General features: G+C 38.8%; 1 protein-coding gene across 1 annotated transcript in view; it reads left to right on the top strand.

The window, feature by feature from the left end:
• Positions 1-19,017, top strand: part of CWF19L2 (CWF19-like 2, cell cycle control (S. pombe)) — a 149,217-nt gene that overhangs the window by 117,630 nt on the left and 12,570 nt on the right. Inside the window, exons 15-16 of the mRNA XM_018059850.1 lie at positions 1,356-1,511; positions 6,182-6,262. Of these exons, the coding sequence (XP_017915339.1) occupies positions 1,356-1,511; positions 6,182-6,262 (237 nt within the window). The remainder of the gene's footprint in view (positions 1-1,355; positions 1,512-6,181; positions 6,263-19,017) is intronic.

Below are 19,017 nucleotides of genomic sequence, written 5' to 3'. Positions count from 1 at the left end.
GTTTTGGATGTCAAGAGAGGCTTGAATGGCAAACCTGAACTGCTGTCTCCACATGGCAGTAATAAGGCAGGGTCTTAACATAACCTGGTTGAATCTTGAGGAAATTATGCTGAATGAAAATTTGCAAGTGAAGGGTTCAGTTCAGTTCAGTCGCTCAGTCGTGTCCGACTCTATGTGACCCCATGAATTGCAGCACGCCAGGCCTCCCTGTCCATCACCAACTCCCAGCGTTCACTTAGACTCATGTCCATTGAGTCGGTGATGCCATCCAGCCGTCTCATCCTCTGTCGTCCCCTTCTCCTCCTGCCCCCAACCCCTTCCAGCATCAGAGTTTTTTCCAGTGAGTCAACTCTTCGCATGGCCAAAGTATTGGAGTTTTAGCTTCAGCATCATTCCCTCCAAAGAAATCCCAGGGCTGATCTCCTTCAGAATGGACTGGTTGGATCTCCTTGCAGGACGCATATAAGGGGAACCAGCGAATGAAGTCACTTTGAGGTCAGGAAAACAACTGGAAGTGAATTCTGCTTGTCTCACTGAATTTTTAAGGATGCCTACCTGCTCAGAGTACTTACTTTTGGTTTTTGGTTGTTTTTGTATGATTTTACTGTTCAGTTCAGTCGCTCAGTCGTGTCCGACTCTTTGCGACCCCATGAATCGCAGCACACCAGGCCTCCCTGTCCATCACCAGCTCCCGGAGTTCACTCAAACTCATGTTTGTCGAGTCAATGATGCCATCCAGCCATCTCGTCCTCTGTCGTCCCCTTTTCCTGCTGCCCCCAATCCCTCCCAGCATCAGAGTCTTTTCCAATGAGTCCGCTCTTCGCATGAGGTGGCCAAAGTATTGGATTTTCTGCTTTAGCATCATTACTTCCAAAGAACACACAGGACCGATCTCCTTTAGAATGGACTGGTTGGATCTCTTTGCAGTCCAAGGAACTCTCAAGAGTCTTCTCCAACACCACAGGTCAAAAACATCAATTCTTCAGCACTCAGCTTTCTTCACAGCCCAACTCTCACATCCATACATGACCACTGGAAAAGTGATTTTACTGTTAGTTGTATGTAATTTACCACATAGTTTTGATTTCATCACTTCCTTTTCTTAGTTTACTGAAACTGTTTGTGATATATACATAATACTGAGCAGAGTGAGTTTCAGGTAAAAAAAAATGTTGCTTAACTATCTGAAATGTGGTAGATTTAGAAAGTAAGGTAACTATAAGATAATATTATGGAATTCCAACATTGTTTAATATTTCTTTTTTATTTTAAAAGAATTTGCTACACTTTTTATTGTTTTCATATTTTGAATCTCCTATCATTGCTTTATTTACCTAGCATTTTGCTTTCTTCAGATGTTTAGAAAATCGTTGGTGAAAATGTTTGAAGATAAAGGATTGGACTGTATCTTTTTAGAAACAAATATGAACATGAAGAAACAGTACCATATGGTTTATGAATGTATTCCTCTCCCAAAGGAAGTGGGTGATATGGCTCCCATCTATTTTAAGGTATTTATAATAGTCTTTACATACATATTTATTTTTTACTGTATTATGGTTTTATGAATAGCTATATTTATTCTGATATATTTCTTCTATATACTTACTCCCCTGGTGGCTCAGATGATAAAGCATCTGTCTACAATGTGAGAGACCTGAGTTCGATCCCTGGGTTGGGAAGAGAAGGAAATGGCAACCCACTCCAGTACTCTTGCCTTGAAAATCCCATGGACGGAGGAGCTTGGTGCAGGCTACTGTCCATGGGGTCGCAGAGAGTTGGGCACGACTGAGCGACTTCACTCATACTTATCAAATTTTATATCATTAAGAAATGATGTAAAGCACAAAAAATTCTGCTGTTTAAATTTTTGAAGAAAGAAATTTATAATTTTGACCTTTAAAAGCATGCTTATTTGTAAGTGTGACTATACTATCAAATAGTAATTTATAATTTCTATGTTAATTTCTCAAATGAAAAATCAGAGTTTTACCTTGAAGTACTTTCAAGTCAAAATTATAGTCATAACTCTAGAAAACTTAACATTGAAGTTCATCAGAGCCAGAGATGGTTATATGCAAACAGTACAAATTACAATTGCTGAGATAAGTTATTGCTGTAAGTCTTAGTATTTAATATTTCATCATGCTGTTTGTAAAAAGAAACCAAAATCTAACCTTGCCATGCATTTTTGAAGATTTCAATAAATGATTAGAGTTCTTAAACAATTAGGTTTCATTTTAATGTTCGAGCATGCATCCGTGTGTGCTCAGTCGCTAAGCCATGTCTGACTGTTTTGTGACCCCATGGACTATAGCCTGCCAGGCTTCTCTGTCAATGGGATTTCCCAGGAGTGTGTTGTCATTTCCTTCTCCAGGTGTCTTCCTGACCCAGGGATCAAATCCGGGTCTCTTGCTTAGCCAGGTGGTTTCTTTACCATGGAGCCACTAGGAAAGCCCATAATGTTCAGGCAGGTTTAGCTAAATAACCTTTGTTTAATACTGACCTGAGTGCAGTATAATTTATAGACTAATATAAATTTGTAAATGTAGAACTATATATGGAATAGTAACATCTACATTTTAAAAAGATAATGTTTTGTTGAGGTGATATAGAAACTTGAAAAGTTTAGACAGTGTAGGATTGTAAAGTTGATTAATATGGACTACAAATCCCAGTAAAAAGAATTATTTTAAAAAAAGAATTATAAAACCTATTAAGGTTGATGAGGTGGTGAAATCTACTTTTCCTGTAGAAATTTTGAAAACCAATCTGATTATTTGCTTTGAAATGTCATACTATTAAAATACAGACAAACCAGATAATCTGCAACTCCATATCAATCCTGTGGTAAACAAAATAAATTGAGAAAGAGATTATTATGCTTTTCTTCAGTATCTTTTCTTTTTCTCTTACACTTCCTCAGTAGAGTACTAGATTATGAATGTAAGTATTGAAGTATATAGGGCACAACATAAGCAGCTACTGTTGCTCAATGGTGGGTGACAGAAGTGTCATCTTTTAGAAGAATGATATATCACTTTTCTATGCTAACTCTTATATGATCATTAAAGATGTATTTATTTGATCTGGCTTCAGTTTTCTATCAAATGTACTACATTATAGTATCAACACAAGAAACACATGTCTTTTAAATAGGGAATAGCAGTATACTGTGCTTATTAATTTCACATTTAAATTTGCTTCATTATAGTGATGTTATATAAAAATGAGAGTATTTTATACTTATCACCCTAGTGCTTCTTTCTACTACATATTTTTTGCAATACATGTTAGTCATATTGATTAGCTAAGTCGTATAATTCCATTTCTGTGTCTTTTTTTCCCCATACAATTTTGTTCCTTTTTTCTGTAACCAGAAATAGTTCAAGTATTTGGTTACCAGAAAGCACATAAATAACTTCTTATATTTCAAAGAAGAGCAGTAAAGCAAATTGAATTTATTTGAGTTGATGTCTCTGAATGGAGTGGGCTTCCCAGGTCGCTCAGTGGTAAAGAATCTACCTGCCATGAGGGTGGGATGATTTGAAAGAATAGCATTGAAACGTGTATATTAACATATGTGAAATAGATGACCAGTCCAAGTTTGAGGCATAAAATAGGACACTCAAAGATGGTGCACTGGGACAACCCAGAGGGATGGAATGGGGACGGTGGTGGGAGGGGGTTTGAGACCGGGGGACACATGTCCAGCCGTGGCTGATTCATGTCAATGTATGGCAAAAAAACCACCACAGTATTGTAATTCAGTTCAGTTCAGTTCAGTCATTCCATCGTGTCCGACTCTTTGCAACACCATGGACTGCAGCATGCCAGGCCTCCCTGTCCATCACCAACTCCTGGAGTTTACTCAAACTCATGTTGATTGAGTCGGTGATGCCATCCAACCATCTTATCCTCTGTAGTCCCCTTGTCCTCCCGCCTTCAATCTTTCGCAGCATCAGGGTCCTTTCAGATGAGTCAGTTCTTTGCATCAGGTGGCCAAAGTATTGGAGTTTCAGCTTCAGCATCAGTCCTTCCAGTGAGTATTAAGGACTGATTTCCTTTAGGATGGACTGGTTGGATCTCCTCGCAGTCCAAGGGACTCTCAAGAGTCTTCTCCAACACCACAGTTCAAAAGCATCAATTCTTCTGTGCTCAGCTTTCTTTATGGTCCACCTCTCACATCCATACATGTCTACTGGAAAAACCATATCCTTGAGTAGACGGACCTTTGGTGGCAAAGTAATGTTTCTTTTTTTTAACATGCTCTCTAGATTGGTCATAACTTTCCTTCCAAGGAGTAAACGTCTTTTAATTTCATAGCTGCAGTAACCATCTGAGGGATTTTGGAGCCCCCCAAAATAAAATCTGTCACTGTCCATTGTTTCCCCATCTATTTGCCATGAAGTGATGGGATCGGATGCCACGATCTTAGTTTCCTGAGTGTTGAGTTTTAAGCCAACTTTTTCACTCTTCTCTATTACTTTCATCAAGAGGCTCTTTAGTTCTTTGCTTTCTGATGTAAGGGTGGTGTCATCTGCATATCTGAGGTTATTGATATTTTTCCCAGCAATCTTGATTCCAGCTTGTGCTTTACGAGCCCAGCGTTTTTCATGATGTACTCTGCATAGAAGTTAAATAAGCAGGGTGACAATATACCGCCTTGATGTACTCCTTTTCCTATTTGGAACCAGTTCCATGTCCAGTTCTAACTGTTGCTTCCTGACCTGCATACAGATTTCTCAAGAGGCAGGTCAGGTGGTCTGGTATTCCCATCTCCTTCAGAATTTTCCACACTTTATTGTGAACCACACAGTCAAAGGCTTTCGCATAGTCAATAAAGCAGAAATAGATGCTTTTCTAGAACTCTCTTTTTGATTACATCAGTTGGCAATCTGATCTCTGGTTCCTCTGCCTTTTCTAAAACCAGCTTAAACATCTGGAAGTTCATGGCTCACGTATTGTTGAAGCCTAGTTTGGAGAACTTTGAGCATTACTTTACTAGCGTGTGAGATGAGTACAATTGTGCGGTAGTTTGAGCATTCTTTGGCATTGTCTTTCTTTGGGATTGGGCTTCTTTTCCAGTCCTGTGGCCACTGTTGAGTTTTCCAAAATTGCTGGCATATTGAGTGTAGCACTTTTACAGCATCATCTTTTAGGATTTGAAATAGCTCAACTGGAATTCCATTGCCTCCTCTAGCTTTGTTTGTAGTGATGCTTCCTAAGGCCCATTTGACTTCGCATTCCAGGATGTCTGACTCTAGGTGAGTAATCACACCATCGTGATTATTTGGGTCATGAAGATCTTTTTTATACAGTTCCTGTGTGTATTCTTGCCACCTCTTCTTAATATCTTCTGCTTCTGTTATGTCCATACCATTTCTGTCCTTTATTGAGCCCATCTTTGCATGAAATCTTCCCTTGGTATCTCTAATTTTCTTGTAAGAGACCTCTAGTCTTTCCCATTATATTGCTTTCCTCTATTTCTTTGCATTGATTGCTGAGGAAGGCTTTCTTATCTCTCCTTGCTATTCTTTGGAACTCTGCATTCAAATGGGTATAGATTTCTTTTTCTCTTTTGCTTTTTGCTTCTCCTCTTTTCACAGCTATGTAAGGCTTCCTCAGACAGCCATTTTGCTTTTTTGCATTTCTTTTTTGCATTAATTTACTTGTATTCTTGTAAAGTAATTAGCATCCAATTAAAAAAACAAAAACAAATATGCCTCCCAATGCTGGAGATGCAAGAGACATGGATTTGATCGCTGGTTTGGGACGATCCCCTGGAGGAGGAAATAGAAGCCACTCCAGTACTCTTGCTGGGGTAATCTCATGGACAGAGGAGCCTGTCAAGCTATAGTCCATGGGGTCACAAAGAGTCAGACACAGCTGAAAGGCTAAGTAAGCATGCATACATGCTATGAATGGAATAGGAAATTTGTGAATTTTTATGTACAGGAGTATAGAATGAGCAATATAGAATCAATTTGGGTGAAGATCAGACTTGTATGAAATCAAGAAATTCCAATTTTAAGTAACAGAAATTAAAGGGTTAATTTATTCAAAATAATGACCTAACATGTATAGTATACCCTATAGCTAATTCACCGTATTACTTTATTTTTAAGCTGCCTCTTTGTATTTACTTGTATATTTTCATTAACAAATGGCTATTTCTTAGAAAGCCATAATGGAATCTGATGAAGAATGGTCTATAAACAAGAAATTGATTGATCTCTCTTCAAAAGACATCAGAAAGTCTGTAAGTATTACTTTTTCTTAATAAAAGAAATAACCCTACTGTTAGAATCTTTGTAATTTTCATATCTTATTTGAGAAAGAGACCATTTGGCTCAGTGACCAAAGGTGAAGTACATATAGTTCTATAAATGAAGAAGAAATCATTTTCATCTTACCTGGTCTAGCAAATCCTTATTTGTCTAATGGCTTATATGAATATTTATTCCTGATTTTCCGGCCCTCTGCAGTAGTCCTTATAATTGGTTATGACAGCCATAAGACTGCCGTGAAAATTCTTCTTATGAGATTCTCAGCCATGAAAGTTCTTCTTACGAGATTGTCAGCCTCTGTGGGACAGGCAAGGAAAGATGCTTTCTTGTTACTGAATTTGTAATGAGAAAAACATTGGTCTCTTCTAAAGATCCTGTTTTGAATTTAAAACTCTCTTTCTCGCTCCTTTTTTGTGGGTGGAGGGTGCCTATACATAGGTCTACTGTTATGTTCCTTTAAAATAGTAGTTGAGTTAGATTATGAATACATTTTTTGTTTTAGAGACCTTACTAACCATGCTTCATAGTTTAATCTTGATTTTCAAGTCGTTTTCAATTGAAGTAAAACTTAAGGTGAGTACTTCTGTAGTGACCTCCTTCTTTTCTAGAAATACACATTAAATGGAATAGATATATAATAGAACTATAGATTTCTTTTTCTTTTTCTATGAAAAGAGTATTATGTGAATGTATATTTGAATGCCTGATATTTACCAGGCAGTGTTCTAGGTACATACATAATGAAGCAGAGCAAAGACTTTTTGTAGCTTATATTCTGGTGCAAGAGTTGGCAACTGCATTCTTTGTACTAAATCCAGCCTGCTGCTTGTTTGTATGAATGAAGTTTTATAGTAACATAGATATATCCTTTTATGAGTACTGTCTTTGGCTGCTTTCATGCTACAAGGGCAGAATTGAGAGTTACAATAAAAAGTTTATGATGTGCGATGCCCAAATTATTTTTATTTAAGTTCAAACTTTTATTATAGGTTTTAAAAAGTTTTTTATAAGTTTTTAAAATTTTGCTGACCCTTATTATAGAAGATATCACTAGAATATTTCTATCGCATTTCTTTTAGAAATCCAGACTCCTGATACATGTGACTAATAGAATCTCCTTTTTTATATTCTTTATTACCTTTATTATATCCCAGACAAAAGATTGAAATCTGCATTATTGGAGACAGTTTTAATTCAAAAGTAAAACCATTTATAAGTCTTTTCTCTTTTTAAAAATTTAAAAGAAATTTAATACAATTTTAAAAGTTTACTTTCCATTTACAGTTATTACAAAATATTGGCTGTGTTTTCCATGTTGTACAATACATCCTTGAGCCTATATTACACATGATAGTTTGTATCTTCAACTCCCCAACCCCATATTGCCCCTGCTCATTGGTACTGGTAACCACCAGTTTGTCCTCTATATCTGTATGTCTGCTGCTTTTCCCCTTTATTCATTAGTTTGTTGCAGTTTTTAGATGCCACGTATAAGTGATATCATATAGTATTTGTTCTTCTCTGCCTTACTTCAATTCGCATAATGCCAAATGCCATCCAAGTCCATCCATGTTGCTGCAGATAGCAAAATTCTGTTCTTTTTAACATCTTTGTCCATTCATCTGTTGATGGACACTTAAGATGCTTTCATATCTTGGCTATTGTAAATAATGCTGCTATGAACATTTTCCAACCAGTCAATCCCAAGGGAAATCAGTCCTGAATATTCATTGGAAGGACTGATGCTGAAGCTGAAACTCCAATACTTTGGCCACCTGATGTGAAGAACTGACTCATTGGAAAAGGACTCTGAAGCTGGGGAAGACTGAAGGCAGGAGGAGAAGGGGATGACAGAGGATGAGATGGTTGGATGGCATCACCAACTCGATGGACATGAGTTTGAGCAAGCTCCAGGAGTTGGTGATGGACAGGGAAGCCTGGCATGCTGCAGTCCATGTGGTTGCAAGAGTCAGACACGACTGAGCGAGTGAAATGAACTGATGAACATTTGGCTTTTTACAGAGTTCATGGGGTTCTCATAGCAAGAATACTAGGGTGGTTTGTCACGCCTTCCTTCAGTGGACCACATTATGTCAGAACTCTAAAGTGGAAACCATCTGTCTGGGGTGGCCCTGCATGGCATGGTTCATAGCTCCATAGAGTTACACAAGCCCCTTCAACATGACAAGGCAGTGACCATGAAGGAGACTAGAGATCTCTTCAAGAAAATTAGAAATATCAAAAGAACATTTCATGTAAATATGGGCACAGTAAAGGACAGAAATGGTGAAGACCTAACAGAAGCAGAAGAGATCAAGAAGAGATGTCAAGAACACACAGAAGAACTATACACCAAAGATCTTTATTGCCCGAGTCCAGCTCCAGCAGCCAGGGATTTAACCCGAAGGAAGGAATGGTGTCGGCAAGTATGATGCAGCCTCTGAATTTTCTTGGACTGCGTAACTTTGTTTCAAGCTTAAGATTCTTTTTATACTTTTACAAAAGCATTAGGTCAGAGGTTTGACATTTTCAATTTCCCCTCACCCAGATTTATTGTCTCCATAAATCATTGTTGCCCTTCAAACAGAGTTTCTGCTCCAGTGATTCTCTCAGAATAGTGTTTTACTTTAACTCGTGATTACACTGTAACTCGTGCCTAAGTCTGGGCTGCATACCACAAACCTCAGCTTATATCTTATCTCTCTAACTCCTGTTTGTCCCTAGTATCCTAAGCTCACTGTTTCTTAAAAAGGGCTTCTAGCTATTAATATTGCTAAAGTTCCTAATCTCTATGAGCTATAGCAGAATGTGTTAACATTACAACATTCCTTAAATCTTTAGCTTCTAACTATTTTAATTATTACTAAGCCCTAAATGCAGCAAACTCCTTTGCCATAAAAACACTTCGCTCACAAATAGGCTTCAGATAGCAATCCCTCCCATGGCCTCAAGCTGCAGCCTACGTGCTCACCCTGGAACACTCTTCTGCAAAAGTCCTTGATCAAATGTCAGTGATTAACTTTATGAATTATTCTCTGAGCACAGCTGCAGAAGGCTTTGTGCCTTCTCATGCTCCTCTCAAGAACAATAAGCACCTTAATATTCTTTTCAGTCAGTTCAGCCGAGGAAAGGAAAAAACAAGTCAGAGTTACAAGGCCTAACTCCTTCATCCCAGGTCCGTGCCTGCGGGACAAAGAGAGGGGGGTTGGGGCTGTGCCTCCATTTTGTCAGTAATGCTAAACACGGTTCCTGACACTTAATTACCTGAATAACCACAATGGTGTGATCACTCACCTAGAGCCAGACATCCTGGAGTGTGAAGTCAAAAGAGCATTAGGAAGCACTGCTGCCAGTAAAGCTAGTGGAGGTAATGGAATTCCAGCAGAGCTGTTTAAAATCCTAAAAGATGATGCTGTTAAAGTGCTGCACTCAATATGTCAGCAAATTTGGAAAACCTAACAGTAGCCACAGGACTGGAAAAGGTCAATCGATATCCCGGTTCCCAAGAAGGGAAGTGCTAAAGAATGTTCAAACTACTGGACACTTGGACTCACTTTCCATGCTAGTAAAGTTATGCTCAAAATCTTTCAGGCTAGGCTTCAGCATTATGTGAAACAAGAACTTCCAAGATGTACAAACTGGGTTTAGAAAAGGCAGAGGAACCAGAGATAAAATTGCCAATTTTCACTGGATCATGGAGAAAGCAAGGGATTTCCAGAAGAAACATCTACTTCTTTTTCATTAACTATGCTAGAGACTTTGACTGTGTGGATCATAACAAACTGTGGAAAATTCTTAAAGAGATGGGAATACCAGATCGTCTTACTTGTCTCCTGTGAAACCTGTATGAAGGTCAAGAAGCAACAGTTAGGACCTTATATGGAACAATGGACTGGTTCAAAATTGAGGAAGGAGCACAACGAGACTGTTTGTTGTCACCCTGTTTATTTAGCTTATACATGATGTGCTTAGCTTAGTACATCATGTAAAATGCTGGGCTGGATGACTTACAAGGTGGAATCAAGGTTGCCATGAGAAATATCAACAACCCCAGATATGCAGATGATACTGCTCAAATGGCAGAAAGTGAGGTGGAACTAAAGAGCCTCTTGATGAGGGTGAAAGAAGAGAGTGGCAAAGCCGGCTTAAAACTCAATATTAAAATAACTAAAATGGCATTCGGTCCCATCTCTTCATTGCAAATTGAAGAGGAAAAGGTGGAAGCAGTGAAAGATTTCTTCTTCTTGGGCTCTAGAATCCCTGTGTATGGTGACTGCAGTCATGGAATTAGAAGACGATTGCTTCTTGGAAGGAAAGCTATGACAAACAGTGCTCAGTTGCTTCATTTGTGTCTGACTCTTTGTCACCCAATGGACCATAGCTCACCAGGCTCCTTTGTCAATGGCTTTCTCTAGGCAAGAATAGTGGAGTGGGTTGCCTTGCCCTCCTCCAGAAGGTCTTCCCCATCCAGGGATCGATCCTGCGTCTCATGCCTTGCAGGCAGATTCTTTACTACTGACTCACCAGGAAAGCCCATGACAAACCTAGACAGTGTATTAAAAAGCAAAGACATCATTTTGCTATTAATGGTCTGTATAGTTGTGGTTGTGGTCTTTCCTGTAATCATATACAGATGTGAGAATTGGACCATAAAAAATCGAATAATTGATGCTTTTGAACCATGGTGCTGGAGAAGACTCTTGAGAGTCCCGTGGACAGCAAGGAGGTCAAACCAGTCAATCCTGAAGGATATTAACCCTGAATATTCATTGAAAGGACTGATGGTGATCCCGAAGTTTCAGTACTTAGGCCATCTGATGCAAACAGCTGACTCATTGGAAAAGACCCTGATGCTGGGAAAGATTGAAGGCAGAAAGAGAAGAAGGCAACAGAGGATAAGATGGTTGGATGGCATCACCAAGTCAATGGACATGAACTTGGGCAAACTCTGGGAGATGGTGAGGGACAGGGAGGCCTGGAGTGCTGCAGCCATGGGATTGCAAAGATTTGGACGTGACTTGGCAACTGAACAACAGCATAAACATTCTATGCATATACCTTTTCAAATTAGTGTTTTTGTTTTTTTTCAGATATATATATCCAAGAGAGGAATTGCTGAGTTATATGGTAGTTGTATATTGAGTTTTTTAATAAACCTCTATACTGTTTTGCCTGGTGGCTACATCAATTTACATTCCCACCAATAGGGTTTTAGGGTTCTCTTTTCTTCATATCCTTGCCAACTTTGTTATTTGTTTTATTTTTAGCAGTAGCCATAAAGGTATGAGGTGATATCTCATTGTGGTTTTGGTTTTGATTAGCATTTTCCTGATGTTAGTAATTTTGAGCATCTTTTCGTATGCCTGTGGCCATCTTCATTTCCTCCTTGGTAAAATTCAGTTTTTTAATCCCCTTTTTAGTTGGGTTGTTTGTTTGTTTGTTTTTATATTGAGCTGTATTAACTGTTTATATATGTTGGATTAACCCCTTATTGGTCATATAATTTGCAAAAATTTTCTCCCATTTAGTCGGTTGTCTTTAAATTTTGTTGATAATTTCCTTTGCTGTGCAAAAGCTTTTAAGTTTGCTTAGGTCCCATTTCTTTACTTCTGCTTTATTTAATATACTCCAGGAGATGGATTAGAAAAGGCAATGGCACCCCACTCCAGTACTCTTGCCTGGAAAATCCATGGACGGAGAAGCCTGGTAGGCTGCAGTCCATGGGGTCGCGAAGAGTGGGACACGACTGAGCGACTTCACTTTCACTCTTTACTTTCATGCATTGGAGAAGGAAATGGCAACCCACTCCAGTGTTCTTGCCTGGAGAATCCCAGGGATGGGGAAGCCTGGTGGGCTGCTGTCTGTGGAGTCGCATAGAGTCAGACACGACTGAAGCAACTTAGCAGCACCCGCAGCAGGTGATGGATACAAATTTGCTGTGATTCATGTCCCTGAATGTTCTCTATTTTCCTGTAGGCATTTTATAGTATCTGGCCTTAACTTTAGATCTTTAATCCATTTTAACTTTTATTTTTTGTATGGTGTTAGAGAATGTTCTAATTTCACTTCTTTATTTGTATCTGTCTAGTTTTCCCAGCACTGTTTATTGAAGAGACTGTCTTTTTTTCATTGTATATTCTTGGTTCCTTTTGGTGACCATAGGTGCGTGAGTTTGTTTCTGGGCTGTCTATTCTGTTCCATTGATCTGTGTCTGTTTTCAATGCCAGTATCAAACTGTTCTGATGGGTGTAGCTTTGTATTAAAGAGTATGATCTGAAGTCAGGGAGCATAATTCTTCCAGCTTTGCTCTTCTTTCTCAAGATTGTTTTGGCTATTTGGGGCCTTTTGAAGGTATAATCTTCCAAAACTGAGCCAAGCACAAATAGAAAAGATGAATGGACGAATTACCAGTACTGAAATTGAGTCAGTAATTTAAAAATTTCCAGCAAACAAAAATCTAGAACCAGATGGCTGTACAGCTGAATTCTACCTAACGTTTATCCTTCTGAAACTATTCCAAAAAATTGCAGAGGAAGAAATGCTTCTAAACTCATCTATATGAGTCCAGCATCACCCTGATACTAAAACCAGACAAAGATATCACAAAAAAGATTAGAGTTCAGTATCACTGATGAACATAGATGAAAAAATCCTCAATAACTAACAGCAGACTGAATCCAGCAATATATTAAAAAGATCATAAACCATGATCAAGTGAGATTTAACCCAGAATTGCAAGAATTTTCCGATATTCAAATCGATCAGTGTGATATACCACATTAACAAATTGAAAATAAAAACCATGTGATCATCTCCATAGATGGCAGAAAAAGCTTTTGATAAAATTTGCCATCCATTTATGATAAATTTATCCAGAAAGTGGGCATAGAGGGAATATACCTCAAAATAATGAAGGCCATATATGGCAAACACACAGCTAACATCTGCCTCCTCCTGTTGCTCTCTGCTAAAGTCAAGGCTTCAGAGTGTACAACAAAATTAGAATTAGGTTTTAACAATAATTTAGAACACAATAGAAGTGTATTTTTGGCTAGACTTCTGAAAGAAAGATACCTTTTAAACTTAGATAAGAAGAACCCACTAAGTTAGCAGATATCATTGATTTCATTTAAATCTCTTCTCTCTCACTAACTGGGACAGATAAGACAGAGGTTAGGCTGTCTGGGGAGGCCTTACAAATACCTGTGAAAAGAAGAGAAGGGAAAAACAAAGGAAAAAAGGAAAGATATAAGCATCTGAATGCAGGGTTCCAAAGAATAGCAGGGAGAGATAAGAAAGCCTTCCTCAGTGATCAATGCAAAGAAATAGAGGAAAACAACAGAATGGAAAAGACTAGGGATCTCTTCAAGAAAATTAGAGATACCAAGGGAACATTTCATGCAAAGATGGGCTTGATAAAGGGCAGAAATGGTATGGACCTAACAGAGGCAGAAGATATTAAGAGGTGGCAAGAATACACAGAAGAACTGTGCAAAAAATATCTTCATGACCAAGATAATCACGATGGTGTGATCACTCACCTAGAGCCGGACATCCTGGAATGTGAGGTCAAGTGGGCCTTAGGAAGCATCACTACAAACAAAGCTAGTGGAGGTGATGGCATTCCAGTTGAGCTATTTCAAATCCTGAAAGATGATGCTGTGAAAGTGCTGCACTCAATATGCCAGCACATTTGGAAAACTCAGCAGTGGCCACAGGACTGGAAAAGGTCAGTTTTCACTCTAATCCCAAAGAAAGGCAATGCCAAAGAATGCTCAGACTACCACACAATTGCACTCATCTCACATGCTAATAAAGTAATGCTCAAAATTCTCCAAGCCAGGCTTCAGCAATACGTGAACTGTGAACTTCCAGATGTTCAAGCTGGTTTTAGAAAAGGCAGAGGAACCAGAGATCAAATTGCCAACATCCGCTGGATCATGGAAATGGCAAGAGAGTTCCAGAAAAACATCTATTTCTGCTTTATTGATTATGCCAAAGCCTTTGACTGTGTGGATCACAATAAACTGTGGAAAATTCTGAAAGAGATGGGAATACCAGACCACCTGACCTGCCTCCTGAGAAACCTGTATGCAGGTCAGGAAGCAACAGTTAGAACTGGACATGGAACAACAGACTGGTTCCAAATAGGAAAAGGAGTACATCAAGGCTGTATATTGTCACCCTGCTTGTTTAACTTCTATGCAGAGTACATCATGAGAAACGCTGGGCTGGAAGAAGCACAAGCTGGAATCAAGATTGCTGGGAGAAGTGTCAATAACCTCAGATATGCAGATGACACTGTCCTTATGGCAGAAAGTGAAGAGAAACTAAAAAGCCTCTTGATGAAAATGAAAGAGGAGAGTGAAAAAGTTGGCTTAAAGCGCAACATTCAGAAAACGAAGATCATGGCATCTGGTCCCATCACTTCATGGTAAATAGAGAGGGAAACAGTGGAAAACAGTGTCAGACTTTATTTTGGGGGGCTCCAAAATCACTGCAGATGGTGATTGCAACCATGAAATTAAAAGACGCTTAACTCCTTGGAAGGAAAGTTATGACCAACCTAGATAGCATATTCAAAAGCAGAGACATTACTTTGCCGACTAAAGTCCGTCTAGTCAAGGCTATGGTTTTTCCTGTGGTCATGTATGGTTGTGAGAGTGGGACTGTGAAGAAAGCTGAGCGCCAAAAAATTGATGCTTTTGGTGTTAGAGTAGACTCTTGAGAGTCACTTGGACTACAAAGAAATCCAACCAGTCCATTCTAAAGGAGATCAGTCCTGGATGTTCTTTGGAAGGACTGATGCTAAAGTTGAAACTTCAATACTTTGGCCACCTCATGAGAAGAGTTGACTCATTGGCAAAGACTCTGATGCTGGGAGGGATTGGGGGCAGGAGGAAAAGGGGAATGACAGAGGATGAGATGGCTGGATGGCATCACCGACTCCATGGACAAGAGTTTGGGTGAACTCCGGGAGTTGGTGATGAACAGGGAGGCCTGACATGCTGCAATTCATGGGGTCACAAAGAGTCAGACATGACTGAGTGAACTGAACTGAGCTGAATATTGTTAATATTTAAAATACTTTTAAATACTGATAGAAAAGCCCGTTAAAACTTACCTAATGAATGAACTAAGGACTTGATAAAACATTTCACCAAAGAAGAGAGATATATAAAACACCTACCATGATAGCCTTAGAGCAAACTTTTATTAAATGCTTTTTAGCTCCAGGCTATTTATGTTTATTTCTTGAACTGCTACTGCTGCTGCTAAGTCTGCTTCAGTTGTGTCTGACTCTGTGCGACCCCATAGACAGCATCCCACCAGGCTCCGCCATCCCTGGGATTCTCCAGGCAAGAACACAGGAGTGGTTTGCCATTTCCTTCTCCAATGTATGAAAGTGGAAAGTGAAAAGTGAAAGTGAAGTCGCTCAGTTGTGTCCGACTCTTCACGACCCCATGGACTGCGGCCTACCAGGCTCCTCCATTATGGGATTTTCTAGGCAAGAGTACTGGAGTTGGGTGCCATCGCCTTCTCCGATTTCTTGAACTCCCCCTCTTTTTCTCCATCTTATAGCTTAAGAAACAGCCATAGAGAAGTTGAATAATAGTAAAGAAATGATACCAGGCAATATGAATATCATCAAAAATAAATGTTGGAGAAGGTGTGGAGAGAAAGGAACCCTCCTACTCTAGGGAGTGTCATACTGAGTTAAGTAATTTAGGTAGAGAAGGAGAAATATTGTGTGACATCCCTTATATGTGGAATCTAAAAGAAATGATACAAAAGAACTTCCTTACAAAATAGAAAGAGACAGACTTAGAGAGTGTATTTATGGTTTCTGGGAGAAAGTGATAGTTAGGGAGTTTCGGATGGACGTGTTCACACTGCTGTATTTAAAATGGATAAGCAACAAATACCTACTGTATAGCACATGGAACTGTGCTCAGTGTTACAGGACAACCTGGATGGGAGGGGAGTTTGGGGAAGAATGGATACATATATATGTATGGCTGAGTCCCTTTGCTGTTCATCTGAAACTATCACAACATTGTTAATAAGCTATATCCCAGTATAAAATAAGAAGGTTTAAAAAAAAAATTTCAAAAAGTAGAACTGTTAGAGGGACTTCCTTGATGGTTCAGTGGTTAATAATTCACCTTCAGATGCAAGTTCGACCCTGGTCAGGGAACAAAGATCCGACATGCCATGGGGTGACAAATCCCATATGCCGCAACTGGAGAGCCCTGGGCACATGGCAGCAAAGATCCTGCATGCCACAGCTAAGGCCCAGTGCAGCCAAATTAAGTATTTTTTTTAACTGAATTTTAAAAAAGTTAAAAGACAAAAATGATAAAATTAAGTATAACTAAAGTAAACAGCTAAGGGATAGGCATTAAGATGTAAAATAGGACATCAAAAATAGAAAACATGTAGGGGGAATAAAAAATAACAGATCTTTTAGAATGTCTTTGAACTTAAATATCAGTTTAAAACAAGTATATATATTGATAGATATGTCAACATATATGAACTCCATGATAACTACTATATATGCAATATTTTATTGGTAAGCCATCTAGTACCTCTGGAGAAGAGAATGGCAAACCACTCCAGTATTCTGGCCTCGAAAAGCCCATGAACAGTATGAAAAGGCAAAAAGCTATGACACCAGGAGATAACGCCCTAGGCTGGAAGGTGTCTGATAAGCTACTGGGAGAGAGCAGAGAAATAGCTCCAGAAAGAATGAAGAGGCTTTAACTGTGTGGATCACAACAAACTATGGAACATTCTTAAGGAGATGGGAATACCAGACCACCTTACCTGCCTCCTGAGAAACCTGTATGCAGGTCAAGAAGCAACAGTTAGAACCTGACTTGGAATGACAGACTGGTTCAAAATTGCAAAAAGAATGCATCAAGACTGTATATTGTCACCCTGCTTATTTAACTTCTAAGCAGAGTACATTATGCAAAATGCCAGTCTGGATGAATCACAGGCTAGAATCAAGATTTCCAGGAGAAATATCAACAATCTCAGATATGCATATGATACCTCTCTAATGGCAGAAAGAGAAGAGGAACTAAAGAGCCTCTTGGTAAAGGTGAAAGAGGAGAGTGAAGTAGCTGACATAAAACTCAACATTCAAAAAATGAAGATCATGGCTTCTGGTCCCATTGCTTCATGGCACATAGATGGGGAAACAATGGAAAGAGTGACAGATTTTCTTTTCTTCAGCTCCAAAATCACTGTGGATGGTTACTGCAGCCACGAAATTAAAAGATGCGTGCTCCTTGAAAGAAAAGCTGTGACCCACCTAGACAGTGTATAAAAAAAGCAGAGACATCACTTTGCCAACAAAGGTTGGTGTAGTCATAACTGTGGTTTTTCCAGTAATCGTGTACGTATGTGAGAGCTGTACCATAAAGAAGGCTGAGTGCTGAAGAACTGATGCTTTTAAATTGTGGTGCTGGAGAAGACTTGAGTGTCCCTTGGACAGCAAGGAGATCAAACCAATCAATCCTAAAGCAGATCAACCCTGAATATTCATTGGAAGAACTGATGCTGAAGCTCCAGTCCTTTGACGACCTAATGTGAAGAGGCAACTCATTGGAAAATACCCTGATGCTGGGAAAGATTGAGGGCAGGAGAAGAGGGCGGCAGAGGATGAGATGGATGGCATCACCAACTCAATGGACATGAGTCTGAGCAAACTTCAGGAGACAGTGAAGGACAGGGAAGCCTGGCTTGCTACAGTCCATGGGGTCACAAAGAATAGGACATGACTTAGCACCTGAACAAAAACAGTCTAGTATCTACTGCAAGTTTATTTATTTTAATCTGAATATATACCTGAAATAAGTTCCTGGAGGGTTAATATTTTCATTTAACCAGTAAGAAACATACATACAGATTCTTCTTGCAATGGTTATTACATATTTAACTTTGAAGTGGTTTCTTTTCTAAATTGCCACGTAGTGTTTTATCTGAGACTATTTGAGAGCCAGAGCAGCTTGGGAATGAACTAGATGACCTCTTGAAGTCCCTCTTAGCTTTAGGATTTAATAATTATGTGGATGGAATTGTGACGAGAACTTGAGTCTAAGAATAATTTCAAAGCAGGTCACTTTTTACAAAGTTAAGTTTTCCAGTGTCTTTTTAACATGATAATGTTTCTGAGCATGAAGTGAACAAACTTGATCTATTTTAACTTTAATTCTGAAGAAATCTCATTATGCTTCTTTTAGAAAAACTCTACGTCCATAAAAAAGCAGCCCTGTATCCCATCTCCTTAGTTTCATTAAGTATTTTGTATGTGTATTGGGGGTGGTGATTTTTTTTCCCATAGTAGATTCTTGGCTATTAGTACAGATTTGCCTATTAATAATTCATTCTGATTCTCTGTTCATTTATGTTTTTATTTGTGTGAGTATAAACTTGTTTTAATGTCTATTTTATCTACTTTCTCTAGGTCTTTTGATTTATTTTCAGTATAGTGTGAAGTTCATGAATATATGCAAGGGAAACATGTCTGAATGTTAATTGCAGAGGGGTTGCATGATGTTCACTAAGTTGTCAAGAAAGTGATCTTTTTCACAAAATAGTTTTTTTTAATTCTCAATACAGTTTATAGAGAAGTCACATGAATTCTTCTCAACTTTTTATTATGATTTTGAAATTTAATTCCGTGATAACTGTAGCAGTTGAAAAACATCTAAGA

The sequence above is a fragment of the Capra hircus genome, chromosome 15 (assembly GCF_001704415.2).
Source record: "Capra hircus breed San Clemente chromosome 15, ASM170441v1, whole genome shotgun sequence".
In the NCBI taxonomy this organism is placed as follows: domain Eukaryota; kingdom Metazoa; phylum Chordata; class Mammalia; order Artiodactyla; family Bovidae; genus Capra; species Capra hircus.
The sequence above is the reverse complement of the archived record's forward strand: the minus strand, read 5'-3'. Positions and strand labels throughout refer to the sequence as shown.